The 15,672-nt window shown below is 36.9% G+C and overlaps 1 protein-coding gene across 1 annotated transcript in view; it reads left to right on the top strand.

Annotated features, from left to right (window-relative positions):
- Positions 1-15,672, top strand: part of GRB10 (growth factor receptor bound protein 10) — a 294,569-nt gene that overhangs the window by 162,711 nt on the left and 116,186 nt on the right. Inside the window, exon 5 of the mRNA XM_027837264.1 lies at positions 14,298-14,517. Within this exon, the coding sequence (XP_027693065.1) occupies positions 14,298-14,517 (220 nt within the window). The remainder of the gene's footprint in view (positions 1-14,297; positions 14,518-15,672) is intronic.

Raw genomic sequence — 15,672 nt, forward strand, 5'->3', positions numbered from 1 at the left:
ATCCTCCCATAAATCCTCCATGGGACTCTAAACAACTTTATTTAGGTCTTTTGACCTTTTGTGGGTACCAGTGGGATACTTGAACTGTATCTGTCAGTCACCCATTGACCTAAGTATGACCATACCATCCTCTTCTCTGGGAATGCCATTCTTTGATAATATATTTTATGCCACTTCCCTAGTTTTCTGTTGGCAATATTCTGCAGTCCACTCACGATCATCATGTATCTTTTCACAATCTTTTGGGTGACCCTGTTACTTTAGAATGTAATATTCCATGCTTTGTAACAATATTGTTTCACTTGAAAAATATTATGCTCCATTAAGTTCCAAAATATTTCCTAGCTTCCTAAATGAGATCCATAATGATTGAGTGTGGCCTGATTATCCCCACAGGAAAACCAAGTGGTTGAGGAATGCCTATTTGTCCAGACCATAAAAAGGAATTGGATAGACAGTCCACATAGCTGCTCCATCAGTAATATTTTGGATAGTCATTGCAAATAGACAGTTTGCACAAGAGATTGAGATGGACTGCTTGTTGGACATTATATCGTATTTTTAGTGACACAAAGTTTCTCCCTGAGACAAAGGCTTATCTTTTTTTTTTTTTTTAATTTTAAACACTGATACTCTTCTTACGAGCCATATAGTTGCAAGCATGGATTCCTGCTGGAAAAGCAAAATATAATTAAAATAGATTTTTTTTTCTCCCTTCCCAAATACAGTTAGGTGTGGATTATTGCAAATAATGAATCCCCTGAAGTTGTCACATTTTATGAATTTGCACTACCATACTTCCATTGAGCTAGAAACAATTATCTTATATTACATAATTATGACTTTGAATAGTGAGTGTGTGTGACCACTTCAGGGGATTAGTTATTCATGATCATTGGGACCTAGTTTCTTAAAACTTATATATGAGCAAACAAGAAAGGCAGCGACAGGCAAGATGTAAGATTTCTATTTTGGAAACTATATATCTGGAAATTGGTTTGGCTATTGTGGTTCTATACAAGTGCTTTATCCCTTAGTGATTTGCTTGTAAAAGTATTCCCCTGTAGACACGAGCTGCAGATCAATATTGCAAGAGTTTTAAAGCAGTACTATTTCATAAACTCTAGTTGAATGGTAAAATTTAAAATTCACGAATAAGCGAATGAGTGCATTGATGTCAAGGTTTAAATATCCTTTTAAAAAAATATATCTTCTTCAACAAGCATTTATAAAGTGCTTACTATGTGTCAGACACTTGCTAAGTTCTGAGAATACAAAGAAAGGCAAAAACATGGTCCCTGCCCTCAAGGAGCTCACATTCTAATGGGGTAAAGCACATGCAAACAACTATGTACATGTATGATATATACAGGCTAAGTTTAGAGATAAATCTCAAATGGAGAGGGTGACCAGGAAAGGCCTCCTGTGGAAGGTGGAATCTGAACAGAGTCTTGAAGGAAGCCAGGTGGCAGAGGAGGGAAAGGTGGGAGACCATTCCAGGCACAAGGGACAGCCATTGCCTAAGGCAAGAGCTGAGGGTCCAGAGATGGAGTGTCCTATTTGAAGCACAGCAAGAAGGCCGGTGTTGCTGAATTATATGACATGCTGTTGAGAGCAAAGTATAAAAAAACTGGAAAAGTAGGAAGGGACCAGGTTGTGAAAAACTTTAAAACGCAGATGGAGGATTGTGTATTTGATCCTGGAGGTAGTAGGGAAGATAGTTGATTGTACGTCCTTTTATAGGTGAACCCTATCATCCAGGTCTCTTGCTGATCTCATACCTGATATTGAGACATTTATTGTCAAGATTTCCCAGATATTCACTTGGCAGTTGAATGGGAGGCAGATTTTAACATCATAGGTGATTTCTTGAGTGATACTTACTAACTTACCCTTAGTGAATTTGCCTCTCTAATCCATGACCCCACTTTCAAAAGGTCAGAACTTATGACGGAGCACACAATGCCACATAACTCAGGCAGAGGTGGATTTGGACTCTGGAACACAGGATTCTGGCTTTTGGTTATGAACTAAGCTCTAGACTAGGGTTCATTGTATCTCTTTCGAACAACTGTGAAATGATGAATCTTCCTGACTCCAGCCCAGCATTCTATCCACTGTGCCATCTAGCTGCACTTAGAGCTCAACTATCTAGTTTTAAATCACCAGTGGTAGTATACTTATAAGGCTTTTATTCTATACTCTTTTCGGAGTTATAATCACAGATGCTACATGATGTTGGATATTACTAATACTTGCATGAGTATCATACAAAAGTGTGTCTACTTTGGTATAGTTGGATGACCCCATCCATTGTAGTGCTTAGCACAGTGCTCACACAGTAGGAACTTTATAAATATTTCATGAAAGACAAGTCAATGAGCAACGTTGATTGAGTTCTTCATGGTTGCCAATACATGTTAGCTGTGGTGGAAAAGTAAGATATATGCCCCTGCTTTCAACAAGCCTATAAAATGCAGTGACATATACATGAGCTTCTTGAAGGAAGAAGTTTAGGGGAAAGAGGTTTGAAAATGGTCATGGTCAGATATTTGGATCAAGCAAGAGGCAAGGGAGGTTTCCAAACACAGAAAATCCACGTGCAAGACAGTACGGGAGCAGGTGTAGACAAGCTACCTACTGATGACATGGGCCAAAGTAGTTTGAGTAATCAACAAGCAGTGTAATAATTGGGACTTTGTTTTGAGATTATTAACCCTATTCAAGAGCTATGCAGTCTTTTTATTTTTGTATTTGGTATTTTAACATCACATGCTACCTTGTCTTTTGACATGTTTTCCATGCTTTTTGAAAATTTATTTAAAGCTTTTACATTTTTGGAAAGCAGGGGTTGTGTGTGTGTGTATGTGTATACACATATACATATATACATATATATATAAAACATACACATACATACAAACACATATATACACACACACACTATTTACTGTAAATGAATTATTAGTGAGACACTTGTGAGTGTGTGTTTGTGTGTTGGATGGAAAATCATTCTGGTTCTTTTTTTTAATTCTCTTAATTATAGATAATTGACTTGATTTCCATTAATTCATGATAACTGTTTGTAAGTACTGTGTTATAAAAGAGGCATGAGACTTGTTGTGCATGGCACCAGAGAGCAGAGGTAGACGCACATAACGATGATTGCTTTTTAAAAAATGTAATGGGTAAAAAAAAATGCGTTATGATTGAAAATAGGAATTTTAAAAAGTATTCTAGGCTACTTTGGGAGTGGTAGCAGAATCCTCTGCACTGGAAATCTTCAAGCAAAACCTGTATGATCATTTGCCAGGACAGGTAACAGTTGGAGAGAGAATTCTGTTTCAGACACAGATTGAATTAGAAACCACTGAGAGCAATCAATTGATCAACATTTATTAAGGGACTACTATGTACCAGGCACTGTGCTAAGATGCCTCAAACACTGATGCTTTGTGATTTTGGGGATAATATTTTTAATTGTTACCTATCCAAAGCAAGTTGAGACCAAATCAATTTTTTTTAGGACTGGTTTTTGTTCCTATTTCAGTATTTCTTTTTAATTGACTTAATACTTTTTGAAATATTATGAATAAGAATAATTTTCTTTCTTTTTTTTTTTAAAGTAAGCTGTGGTCCCACTATTTTTTAGCTTTATTCTGGATATTTACAGCAGAGATTTTACTTCATATTAAGTATTTCTGCAGTATCTAGAATACAGAAATACTTGGTCCTTTTAAAAAAAATAAAGTAATAGAATGATAAGCTATATTTGTCCCAAAGTTTAGCTGCCTGCAGGTCACCTTTCAGTTGCTTCTCAAGATAGCCTTTAAGTATTTGAGCTCTTGAGCTAATATTTTGGTGACTTTTCTTAAGTAGTTTTTCATTTAAGGACATATTTCTATTGCCTATGCAATCTGTCACAATGTAACATGATTAAAACAATCCTTTAAAAAAAAGACCTGTTGTTATTCAATAGAATACCATGTGGATTTTAAAAAAGGCTTGAAATTGGGATTAAGAGAAGAACAATTAGTAAGTTGTTTGACTTGGACAATTAATTGGGTCTGTAAGGAATAAATACCACTAAATTAGGTCTTGGGAAACCTTTTTTTAAAAAAAATCTTTTAAAAAACAGTTTAAAAAGAATTTCCTTAAGATTATAGTATAATTTCTGTTCCAATGTCCATTTTCAACCATCATTTAAAATACAAATGACACTAGATGGTGCTGTGAGGTTAGCAAATGGAATTCCCTTTAGGGTAACAAGGGTTATATATGAATTAAATCAAAGCCCATTTTGTGATAATTATATCCCAAACTATACCATACCTCCTTTTTCCCACCCCGTACCTCAGGGAATATTTTTTACTCACTGACTTCTCCTTGGTAAGTAGACCTAATAGCTTATTGAAAGTATTCACTTTAAATAAGAAGGTAATGTAAATAAATTCTCTTTAGCATACATAATCATATTATCCTTTATTTTGTAAACTATAGTGGAACTCTAAAGGAAAAACTCCTCTATATAAAAAGATATTTAAGGCATTCTTTTCTGAAACACATATATTACATACATATTGACACATACACAACTTATTTTGACTATGTTACAGATGAATTGCTGATATCTATATATCTCATGAAGTTTCTATTCACATAATTATCCATGCTGATGAAATTACAGGTCCAAATGTGTGTGTGTATGTTTGTATATATGTGTATTTAAGAAACTTAAACAGGGAAAAAGCAGTAGTCTTGGATTCAGGAAGACATGAATTCAAATGCTACAGTCTCAGCCCTGGCCAAGTCACTTAACCTCTTTAAGTTTGCATTTTCTCATTTAGAAAATGGGAATAATTTGATGTACTATCTGTCACACAGGGCTGTTGACTGAGGATGAAATGAGCTGTCAAGCCAACAAGCATTTATTAAGCGCCAATGATGTGTCAGGCAATGTACTAAGAGCTGATGTTCCCCCCCTTCCCCCAAAAAAGGGCAAAAAAAACCCCAACCACCCCCAAACAAACAAACAAAAAAAACCCCGCCCTGCCATCACTTTGCAAACCTTAAGGTTTGCACTACATAAATGTGAGTTAATGCTTTATTATTTTGGACCACAGTCAAAACAGGATGGGCAGACATGGGATGAACTACAATCAGCATCGTTGGAAAGAATATCGAAGAGGATAAGATTCCTGGTCTGTTTGCATATTTTAGTATTTTTATTGTTCTCGCCTGATTCATATGTCATTAAAAGTAAGCATAAACTGTAATGTGCCAAGTCGTTATTTCTTATTTCATTGAGTCTTCTCATTGAGATGTGAATATTTCAGAAACTTCATTAGTATGGTACTGCATTAAATTATGAAGTCTTACCTCTTTAAAATCAATCTTCAGACCTCTTTCAGAGTTTTCAATTATCAGTCCTCATTAGAATTTAACCAATCTCACATTAGCCAAGTGACCATTAATGATTGTTTAGATAAATATTTATAAGTCCTAATTGATGCCGCAAGGAATTTCTGAAGTTTCTCACTTAGCCAGGACTTTGTGACTTCCTTGAAGTATCATTTTTGTTCCGTCAGCAGTTTGTTAGGATTGTCCATGTGGTTCAGTGGGAAGAACACCTCTGGAGTTAGACACATGCAGAATCTCTGCATTCCCATCCCTGCTCAGAGTTCTATGGGGCTACCAAGTTCATTTCACTTCTGGGACTCATTTTTCTCATTTCTGTAAAATGAAGAATCAGACGCTGTCTTCCTCCAGTTCCAATCATAACATTTGTCGAGGTGTTATTGTTGTTTTTTAACATCTGTCAGTCAACAAAGATTACTGAGCACCTGTTATGGGCTGGTCATTCTGCTCGTCATTGGAGGTCAGAACTTTAGACCTGAAAAGTACCATAGAACGCTTTTAGCCCAACTCCTGCATTGTTACATAGGAGAAAACTGAGATATAAAATAAGAAAATGAAGTAGCGTCTCTCCTCAAGGAGCGTATATATTCTAACATTTCTTCCCTTCTATATGTGAATTATTTATCTATATTACTTCTTGCCCTGTGAATTATTTGTCTGTATTACTTCTTGCCCCTTTAGTCTTCCATTGTAACAGAGGAAGATTTTACTTTGCTTCTACACTGTGTGCTAGAGATATACCTACTTAGATACCGCTTGTCTCCCAACTAGAACGATTGTAAGCTCTTGAGGGCAGAAACTGGGTTTTTACCTTTGTATTTTCTGAGTTTATCTCTATGCCCAATGCACATTTCCTGGTTTTCAAAGACTAATGATATCTCAATATGAGTGATGTCTTGATTGGTGCCTGAATTGGATTTAAGTGAGGCGAGAATTGCACAAAACCATCAGCCTCACCCTCTTTTCCAGAGTCATGGAAGTCCAGTGGCAAGACGAAAGTCAGGATGACTGGCAAGGGCCCAGGATGCAGTGGATGACCGTGGCATCTCCGGCGTCTTGCCAGGCTCTAAGTGCTCCACAGGCCTACTTCAGCCACCTTCATGGTCATTGGAAGAAATTGTTCTCATGAACCATGTACTATACTTGGGAAAATTTAGATTTAGCTACCCTGTATATTAGGCATACCCTCTCTCTTGCAAGATTTATAGCACAACATGGTTCTTATCCACTGGTTCATTCCTGTACTCCCTATAAAAAATAGCTAGATCTCCTCATTCTTTAACAACAAAAACCTTTATTTGATCCTGACACATCTTCAAGCATTTGTTTTCTCTCCCTACATTCACAGTCAAACTCCTAGAAAAAGTCTGTATTCCTTATTTCCACTTCCTCATATCCCACTCACTTCTTATCCCTTTGCAATTATGGCTTCTAATTGACTGAAACTGTTCTCGCCGAGGTTACTAAATATTTCTTGTTTAGTAAAGCTGAATTAGTAACCTCTAATGCAAGCAGTACTTAATAAATGCTTTTTGATTGACTAAACAAAACCTATCCAATAAAGTAGCTGTATCAGAGAGAGAATATGTGTGTGTTTATATATGTGTGTATGTATATATGTATACACATACATGTATGTGTATATACATATGCACATATTCATTTTCATAATGGTTACCTTCCCCTTCTCTACCTAAAGTAAGAAGTATTTTTCATTCTCTTTGCCTTGGGACCAAGACTGATCATTGTGGTTCATCAGAGGTTGATAGCATTTCAGTGTTGTTTTCATTAGATTAGATAATTTCTTTGTTCCCTTCCACTGTTGACACTGATTAGTGAATTCTAGAGTAAGAAGCTAGAAAATGTGTGTAAGATGCTCATTGATTAAAAGCATTACAATAAAACTATTAAGTGAGATTGGCAAAGTGAGGTTAGATCACACAGTAAAATCCCAGCTATCCACACTAAAAAATAATGCAGAATCTCTTCCCCCCTAAAACAGATGAAATATCATTTACATTAAACTTTATTGTACAATATAAAATTTTTGGCATCAAATTTATTTTAAAATTTTAGTGAGGATTAATATTAAAATGAGTTTGCATTCTCTATCAGTTGACTTCTGTTGTCTGAATTTTTCTTGAAATTCTCTTTATTCTAAGAAATTTGAAGTGTGGGTAGGTATGTTGAGAATGATTAAAGTAAAATAAGAGTAACTATTTGGGGGTACTTATTTAATCTATCCAACTCTTTTATTTTATAGATGAGATGATTCAGAGGCAGTCTGAGTAGCTGAGATTTTTTTTTTAAATGCTTACTGATAATTCAGGGTGCGGATAATCCAAGTCTGGGTAATTGAGAATTGATTGTTAAGAAAGCTTTCATGTACAACTCACAGAACTTTATTGTTTTTGGGAAATGAATGAAGTCTTTCTGCCAGAGAGGCACAGAAGGGAACAAACCTCCTTTGTAACTGTCTCAGGACTGAAATGAGGGCGTGCCTATGCTTGAATTAGCTCAGGGGGGAAGCAGCACAGCTGCATTCTGCATTTTACCCACCAAATGACAGACAGGCAGTGCAGTGTCAAAGACAAGTGAGTCAAGTGTCCAAGCCCATTGGGGCCTGTTTAGCCATACCTTAAAACAAATATTTTTGAACTGGTGAAGGCTGATGTAAAATTAGAATGTGCTTAATTATTTATGGTCCAGTCACTGAAAACTGATGAATTTTAATTGGTCCTTTTGGAAATATGGAATTGTTTTTATTGTATTTTAAGTGCAGCACATCTCTCGTGTGTGTGTGTGTGTGGTGTGTGTAAATTGCAACTTAAATACTTCGGTCACTGTTTAGTGTGTTTGAGGGGAAAACCTTACCTTGGGAAAGGCTATATGGTATAGCAGAAAGACCAATGGACACAATATAAGAAAGCCTGGGTTCCAGTCCTATTTCTCCCCCTAACTCACTGTTTAGACTGGGAAAAGTCCCTTATCTACTCTGGGCTTCATTTTTCCTCATCTGTCAAATCGAGAGCAAGACCTTTTCTGTTAAAGCAGGAGGCAAGACCAGTTCCTACTGTCTCTTCCATCTCTAACATTCTGTGATTAGAATTTATTATGTTATTGTTTCACTAGTTACTGGAGGAAAAACTGCTCCAAGAGTTCGTTTTTTTTTTTTAATAACTTGTGACCACATATCAAAGGAAAGGGAGAGCCCCTTTTGTTTGTTTTTTTTTCCTACATGAATTTAAGGTATTTGATCCAAATATTGAAATCCATTAATTAGCCTAGTGTTACAAATAATCAGTGGCAGGAAAAGCAGGATATAGGAATCTGAATTTCTATCCCATAAGACTCATTCCTACTCTAAAATGTCTGTCTTTGTGAAAAACACTTCAGATACCCCCAAACTACTATTCTTATAAATAATAGCTGTAATTTATAGAGCACTTCAAACTTTCTGAAGTAATTTACAAAATGCCATCGCATTTGATACTTATAATAACCCAGTGATGTAGATACTATAACAGTCTTATTGTTATCATTTTAAAGATAAAGAAATTGTGACTCAAAGAGATCAGTCAGCTCACCCATGGTCGCATACTTTAGGCAGTAGCAGAGTTATGATTTGTATCCAGGCTATCCTGGATAGCCTGGTTCTGAATTCTAGCTTTTTTTCTATAGTACCAGACTACTTTTTTGTTTATTTGTTATATTCATCCATCAGGTATTCTTCTGCCCCCCCATGAATAACTTTTATTTATACCCTGTTTTTATTTTTATAACATTTATTTATATTTTATTCTTAAGACCTTTATTTATAACCTGTATAAATATTATACTTGATCCCCAAAATAGCCTCCGTTTAATATTCCTTTTCAACAAAAAAATATTTTTTGGGGGGGGAAGCAGTATAGCTGAATTTGACAGTAAATGTCAAAATTTATGTGTGACCTCGAGGCCACATGTAAATCCCTAAGGGGATTTCTTCAGTGAAGTTTGGATTCAGTCAAAGGGCCTCACTTCAGAACCCTAGAGGGCCACATGTGGCCTCAAGGCCTCAGGTTCACCACCCCTGTAATGTTTCTTCCTTCTTTATCTGAAACTGGTTGTTTCAGTCAGTCTGAGTTTGGTAGTATTTGAGTGTCTTTTGTGTATGCGTTACTGAGTCTACTTTCTTTGCTTTGTGTCAGTTTATAAAAGTCTTCCTATGATTCTCTAAAGTCCTCATTTGTTGCCTCCGTGGTGCAGCTGACTCTAACATGCTATTCCTTTATGGATATTGTAACCTTAAAATACACATTGAAGTATTTTGAAAAAAGGTTTTCATCAACTACATGCTTTGATAGATACATCTGTGCCTTCATTTTTGCAGGTATCTCCTCCAGAAATGAAGATTAATGGCTCTTCCTTAACCTTTTCTTCAGTGATTCTCATCCATATTTTCCCATTAACCTTCTACAGAGTCAGTCAGTCAAAAAGCACTCATTAAGCATTTACTGTGTTCCAGGCACTGTGCTAAGGACTGAAGGATAAAAAAGAAAAGCAAAAATATGGTCTCTGCCCTCAAGGAGCTCACATTCTCCTGGGGGGAGACAATTTGCAAATAACTACGTACTTAGAAGATGTGTGCAGCATCTCAGAGGAAAGGCACTAGGGGTGGCATGGTGAATGACCTGGGAAAGGTAGGAGAGTATTCCAGGCATGGATTACAGCCCATGAAAAGGCACAGGGTCAGGAATTGGAGTGTCATGTTGGAGAAGAAGCTATTAGCCTGGCGTAGCTAGATTACAGAGTGCATTAAATAGGAGTAGAGGTAGAAAGGAGCCCATGGTGGTTGTGGAGGGCTTTAAAATGGCAAACAGAGCGTCTCATATTGGCTTTGCTTTAATCTGTCACATCGATATTCATCACATAGCAAAAAACTTAAAATTTCTATTTCTTACATTTAAAATAAATGATTCTTAAATTATACCATCTTTTGCTTTCATAATACCTGGTTTCAGTACTTAAATGATCTCGCAATAAAATCTGATGAATTTCAGTTTTGGTAAATTAATACTGATAGGAAGTTTGTTTGAACTTTAAGAAAGCAGTTTTTAAAAATCTGGTTTTAGCAATCTACTATTTTACTAGCCCCAATGTTGAGTTACTAAAAATGGATTAAAACTGTGTGGCTTTTCTTCTGAGCAGAAACAGATTTTGTTTCTGATGTTACAGAAGTTACAGAATCATGTTAAAAATGATTATCCTCTAGAACAGTTCACTTTAATTTATTTTCACTAGGGATGAGATATTTATGTGAAAAGAGTTTTCTGTGATATACTAAGTCATAATCTCCTTCCCCATTCCAACCACTTTATCAAAGTGTTTATGAGAGTTTAGAACAAGAGACCACCCTTTTGACTTGGGGGACAAATAAAGGTTTAACATAAGAAGTAGCATTTAAACTATGGCCTTGAACCATGAGGGAGGATGCTAAAAATTGACGAAGTAGGGTATTCAATATGAAGAGAATAGTGTAAACACAAGTATGAGGGTGGAATAGTGGGGAGTGTGTTCTGGGAATGCATGTGAGCCAGTATAAGGCTGGATCATAAAGGATATCAGAGCTATTGCTCTAAGACTAGGGAGACTATTGGGAACAAAATGGCAAGATGGAAGGATCGGGAATGAAGAAGACTTGGGTATAAGGCTCAAGTATGAAGGACCTTATTGGGTAGGCATTAAAGAAACAATGGCATGGCCTGATCAGACTATCAGTTTATGTAGATTATTCTGGCAACCATTTTTGTTTGAGATTTGAGATGGAAGAGATTCGAGACACAGGGATAAAGAGAGGACAGGTGCAAGAGATAATTGTGGAGAGAGAATGGTCAGGACTTTGTGAGGGCTGTTGAAGAGGGTGTAGTCAAAAATGACTGAGATTACAAGCCTGGGTTAACAAAGAGAATTGTGGAGCTGCCAGCAGATACAGGGAGTAAGTAATAAGAGTAATCCTCTGAAAAGAGGATGAGTTGGGGCAGGTTTTAAATACATGGAGTTAGAGGTGCTGACAGGACATCCAGCAGGTTGTTGGAAATATGACTCTGAAACTCAGGAGAAGGGGCTGGGGCTGAAGTTAAAGATTTAAGACTCATCTACATTCAAGACCAAGTCATAAGCCAAGTTATAGTTTTACAAATCTTTTTCAATACATGAATTATTAAGTCAGTACTTAAGACCTTACATTTCAATAACTTGGGGGAAAAAATTCATCTCGGTGCCAGTCATTCAGTCAGACTAAATGGATCGTTGGACCTGTTTGTGAGTTCAAGTCTGCCCGCACTAGTTGGGTTACTAGTCAGCCCACAGAAGCCATAAATTATGGGATTTAGGATTTAGACCTGGGTAAGGACCTCTGAGATCATGTAGTCTTAAGCTCTACTGCCTCTCAGGTGAAGAATTGTAGAGTAACCTGAAGTGACCTTAGTCATCATCACAAGTAAAGAGAAATAGCAGTTTGGTAGCACAGTGGCCAGAATGCTGGGCCCAGGGCTTCCTAACATCGAGGTTGGCTTTTTTTCTAACCAACCGTGCTCCCTTCTCACTTTGTGGAATACCCAGGACAAATTTGTAGTTTGGGATGAGTTTTCACTTGCCATTGAGCAACCTTCTGGGCAACCCTTAGTGTGTGTGTAGAACATGCAAACCAATGTTAATATTTGCTTTAAAAGATGTGTAATGGAATAAGTCATTCTGCTGCCTCAAATCAGAGTACCTTCTAGAGCCAGTATTCAGTGTACTCATAAATTATTGAGACTGATGTCTTGACAGACATAAAATTCATCAAGAAATATTTGTTGAATACCTACTATTAGATTAGACACTGTGCTAGGCATTGTGGGGAGGGGAGAGATACATAGCTTACCATCTAGAGAAATAGAAATATAATACAAACTAGAATATGGAGATGAGAAAGGAACATGCATTTATTAAGTGCCTAGGCAGTATGCTAAACACTTTCCAGTGATTATCTCATGTGATCCTTGCAACACCTTTGGGAGGTAAATCGTATTATCCCCATTTTACAGTTGGAATCTGAGGCAGGAAGAATTTAAGAGACTTGCCTAGGGTCATATAGCTGGTAACTGTCTTGAGCTGGATGGAAGTACTTATGTGGGAATTACATTAGAGCTAATTTTTGTTGCATGTGAGGGACTATATTGTCTCTGATACCCCTTCCAACTCTTAAGATTTTGCAATTTCAGAGGTGGCAGAGATGACTTATTTCTGGGTTGCTGGGGTCAGGGCTCAGGGAGGCTTAATGGAGGAGGTAAGAGGTCTTGAAACATGGGTAGGCATATGATCAGTAGAGGGAAGAAAAGAAGGGAAAGCAGCCCATTAAAGGACAAGATTTGGGGCAGAAGTGTTTGGAAGTTCTTGAACGATTCAGAATGTGTACTATGACTCCGCATTGCCTATCCCAATAAATATTGCCCTTCAGAGTAGTCAACTGTGGAGATAATCACTTTACTTTAATTGGTGCCATCACTCCTTCAGAGTTTCTTGGCATTCCTGATTGAGACTTGCTCTCAGAGCCAGTTTGTGCCAGCCTGGAAAATCACTTATTACATTGTAGCCACATCTTAGGTTTCTTGTCTGTTTATGTCTTTTGTTTGTACATCACACCCATTTTGAAATATACCACTATGGCCTTTCCTCTTGGCAAGCCTACTCCTAGAATAAAAATTTAAGAAGGGAAAAAAACCCAAGAAGGAGCTTATCCCCTCACCTACCCCATCTGTATTTTTATTTATTTATTCAATATTCCACACCCATAGACTTCTTCCTCAGCATTTTTTTGTCTTCTCAGAGGCCCAAGCTAGGTCATTATTATCATACAGCATTTAGTTTATTTTATTATTCTTTCCATTTACATTTTTTGTAGTCATTGTGCATACTGTTTTCTTAGTGTACTTTGACCCATCAATTTATGTCTTTCCATGTTTCTCTGAATTCTTATATTTGTCATTTCTTACAGCAAAATAATGTTCCATTCCATTCATGTCCCATAGTTAGTATAGCCATTCCACAATTTAACACTTTTCTTTTTGAGCTAAATCAACCCCTGCTTCCAGCCTCTACCTTATTCATCACTAAACCATATGTAAAGTCCTTGTGGGCTGCATATTGATTTAGTTTTTAAAAATCTAATGTTATCCGTATTTTATTGTATTTTTATTAATTTTGTCAGATCTTTCCCAATTACGTTTTAATCTGGTTCAGGGTACTCAGGAGTGTTGTGAGCTGCATGTGATCAGCACATGTTTGACACTTCTGGCCTAGAGCACTGGGAGGTTGACTTGTGCAGGAGCATAGAACCTTTATGTCAGAGATAGGACTGGAATCCACATCTGCCTGGCTTCAAGGCATACTCTCTGTCAGCTACAGCATACTACCTCCTTTATAAGTATATGTAAAATAAATACAAGGCAGCTTTGGTAGGGAAGATAGGACACAGGTGATAATATTGCTCATTTCTTTCAAGGAGTGTTTAAGAATATTTATTAAACACACTGCTGCCATTAATGAGAGCCATCATTACATCTATGCAGTGAGAGAGAAAGATAAATAAGCTGTAGACCCTGCCCTGGAGCATGTAATAATAATAATAACTAATAATAATAATAGCTAGCATGTATGTAGAGCTTTAAGATTTACAGCACATACTTCACAAATAGCATCTCATTTTATCTTCACATCAACCCTAGGAGATAGGTATTATTTTCTCTGTTTTACAGATGAGGAAACTAAGTCTGATTTCCCACTGCTAATAACTGTCTGAGGTCAGATTTGATCTTGGTAAGATCACCTTAAACTTGTTTCTTGTTTGTTTTCAGATGACGACGTGGACTTGGAAGCTTTGGTAAATGACATGAACTCCTCATTTGAAAGTTTGTATTCTACATGTAGCATGCAGTCAGAAACTGCCCCCCTCCTTCAAAATGGTCAACATAACCGTAGCCAGTTGCCAACCTCAGGAACAAGTGCCCTCCAGCAGCAAGCGTCCCCAAAACAGAAAGTTCAGCGCTCTCAACCCATGCACATTCTAGCAGTCAGGTAGGAAAAGAAAGCTTCTTGGACAACTGTTGTGTTTACTAAATGAAAGGATTGTGAGTAACCTGTGCCGTGCATGTTAAATTATGCTAAAGCTACTTTTTTTCATTTTATCCTCTTTGCTTTGTGTGGAAATGATGGCCAGGATGACTTGCAAATGATAGAAACCTCTATTTCCAATTAGTTACTTTAATTTAACTATGCAAATATATTGTAAATGGGAAGCTGTGCTTTATCATGCATAGGCAAAATCCAGGTAGTTAAAATTTGTTGGTTTGTTTTGATAAAGGTTTTAAAATTGGCAGCTGTTTCACATAATTGATGAGAACTGGACCTAAATTTAAAAACTTGTCTCAGAAATTTATTTGCTACATGGTTTTAGGCATGCCTCTCTGTCCCTTGGTTTCCTCCTCTGTAAAACAAGGGGGTTAGACTGTGGATATCATTGAGGAGGCGCTGTTGCCCTCTGGAGCTAGATAAAGAAAGCGCAATGCCCTCTACAAACAGAAGCATCTGGAAGACCTTCCCATCTATGGCTTGGGTGTCTTCCTTTTGGACAATGAACAGAATGCTTAGTTGTACTCTTGACCTTGAAGGTCCCTTCCAACTTTAAATCCATAAGTCTGTAATTTTTAACACTGTAGTATGTATAGGTAAATGCCCTTTCTTGGAAAATTTAATTACATGCTTTTTATTTTGGTTTGACTGCACCAAAAAATGGGCCTGTGTTAATATATTGGACTTTCTTATTATAGTTTTCTGGCTATGAACCAGGAAGCAAAAGCAGGCTGCTTTTGTGCCCTCTGTGACCACAACCTACTTCTTCATGTTCCCTGATCCTCTGGCTCAGCCTATTAGGTATCAATTACTTCAATTATGACTCCCAAGTCACTTCTCTTTAGGTGTTGACAGTTGTATCTACCCACCATTTGCTTCAAAAGCCACTAGGTAGGCCCTCTTTCTAGAAGCTAAAATTCTTGATTCCACAGTACTGATAATGAGACATGATATCCATTACAGAGAGGTGATGGATTTGGGGGTATGGAATGAGGGATGTGTATGTAGCCATTGAGGGAATAATTGTTTTGCTTGATTATGAATATTTTTTCTAAATTGGATGGAGAGTGGGAGAAAATATATTTCTATTAATTTTTTAAA

This window comes from Vombatus ursinus, unplaced genomic scaffold, assembly GCF_900497805.2.
Source record: "Vombatus ursinus unplaced genomic scaffold, bare-nosed wombat genome assembly UNPS02014820.1, whole genome shotgun sequence".
Taxonomy (NCBI): Eukaryota; Metazoa; Chordata; class Mammalia; order Diprotodontia; family Vombatidae; genus Vombatus; species Vombatus ursinus.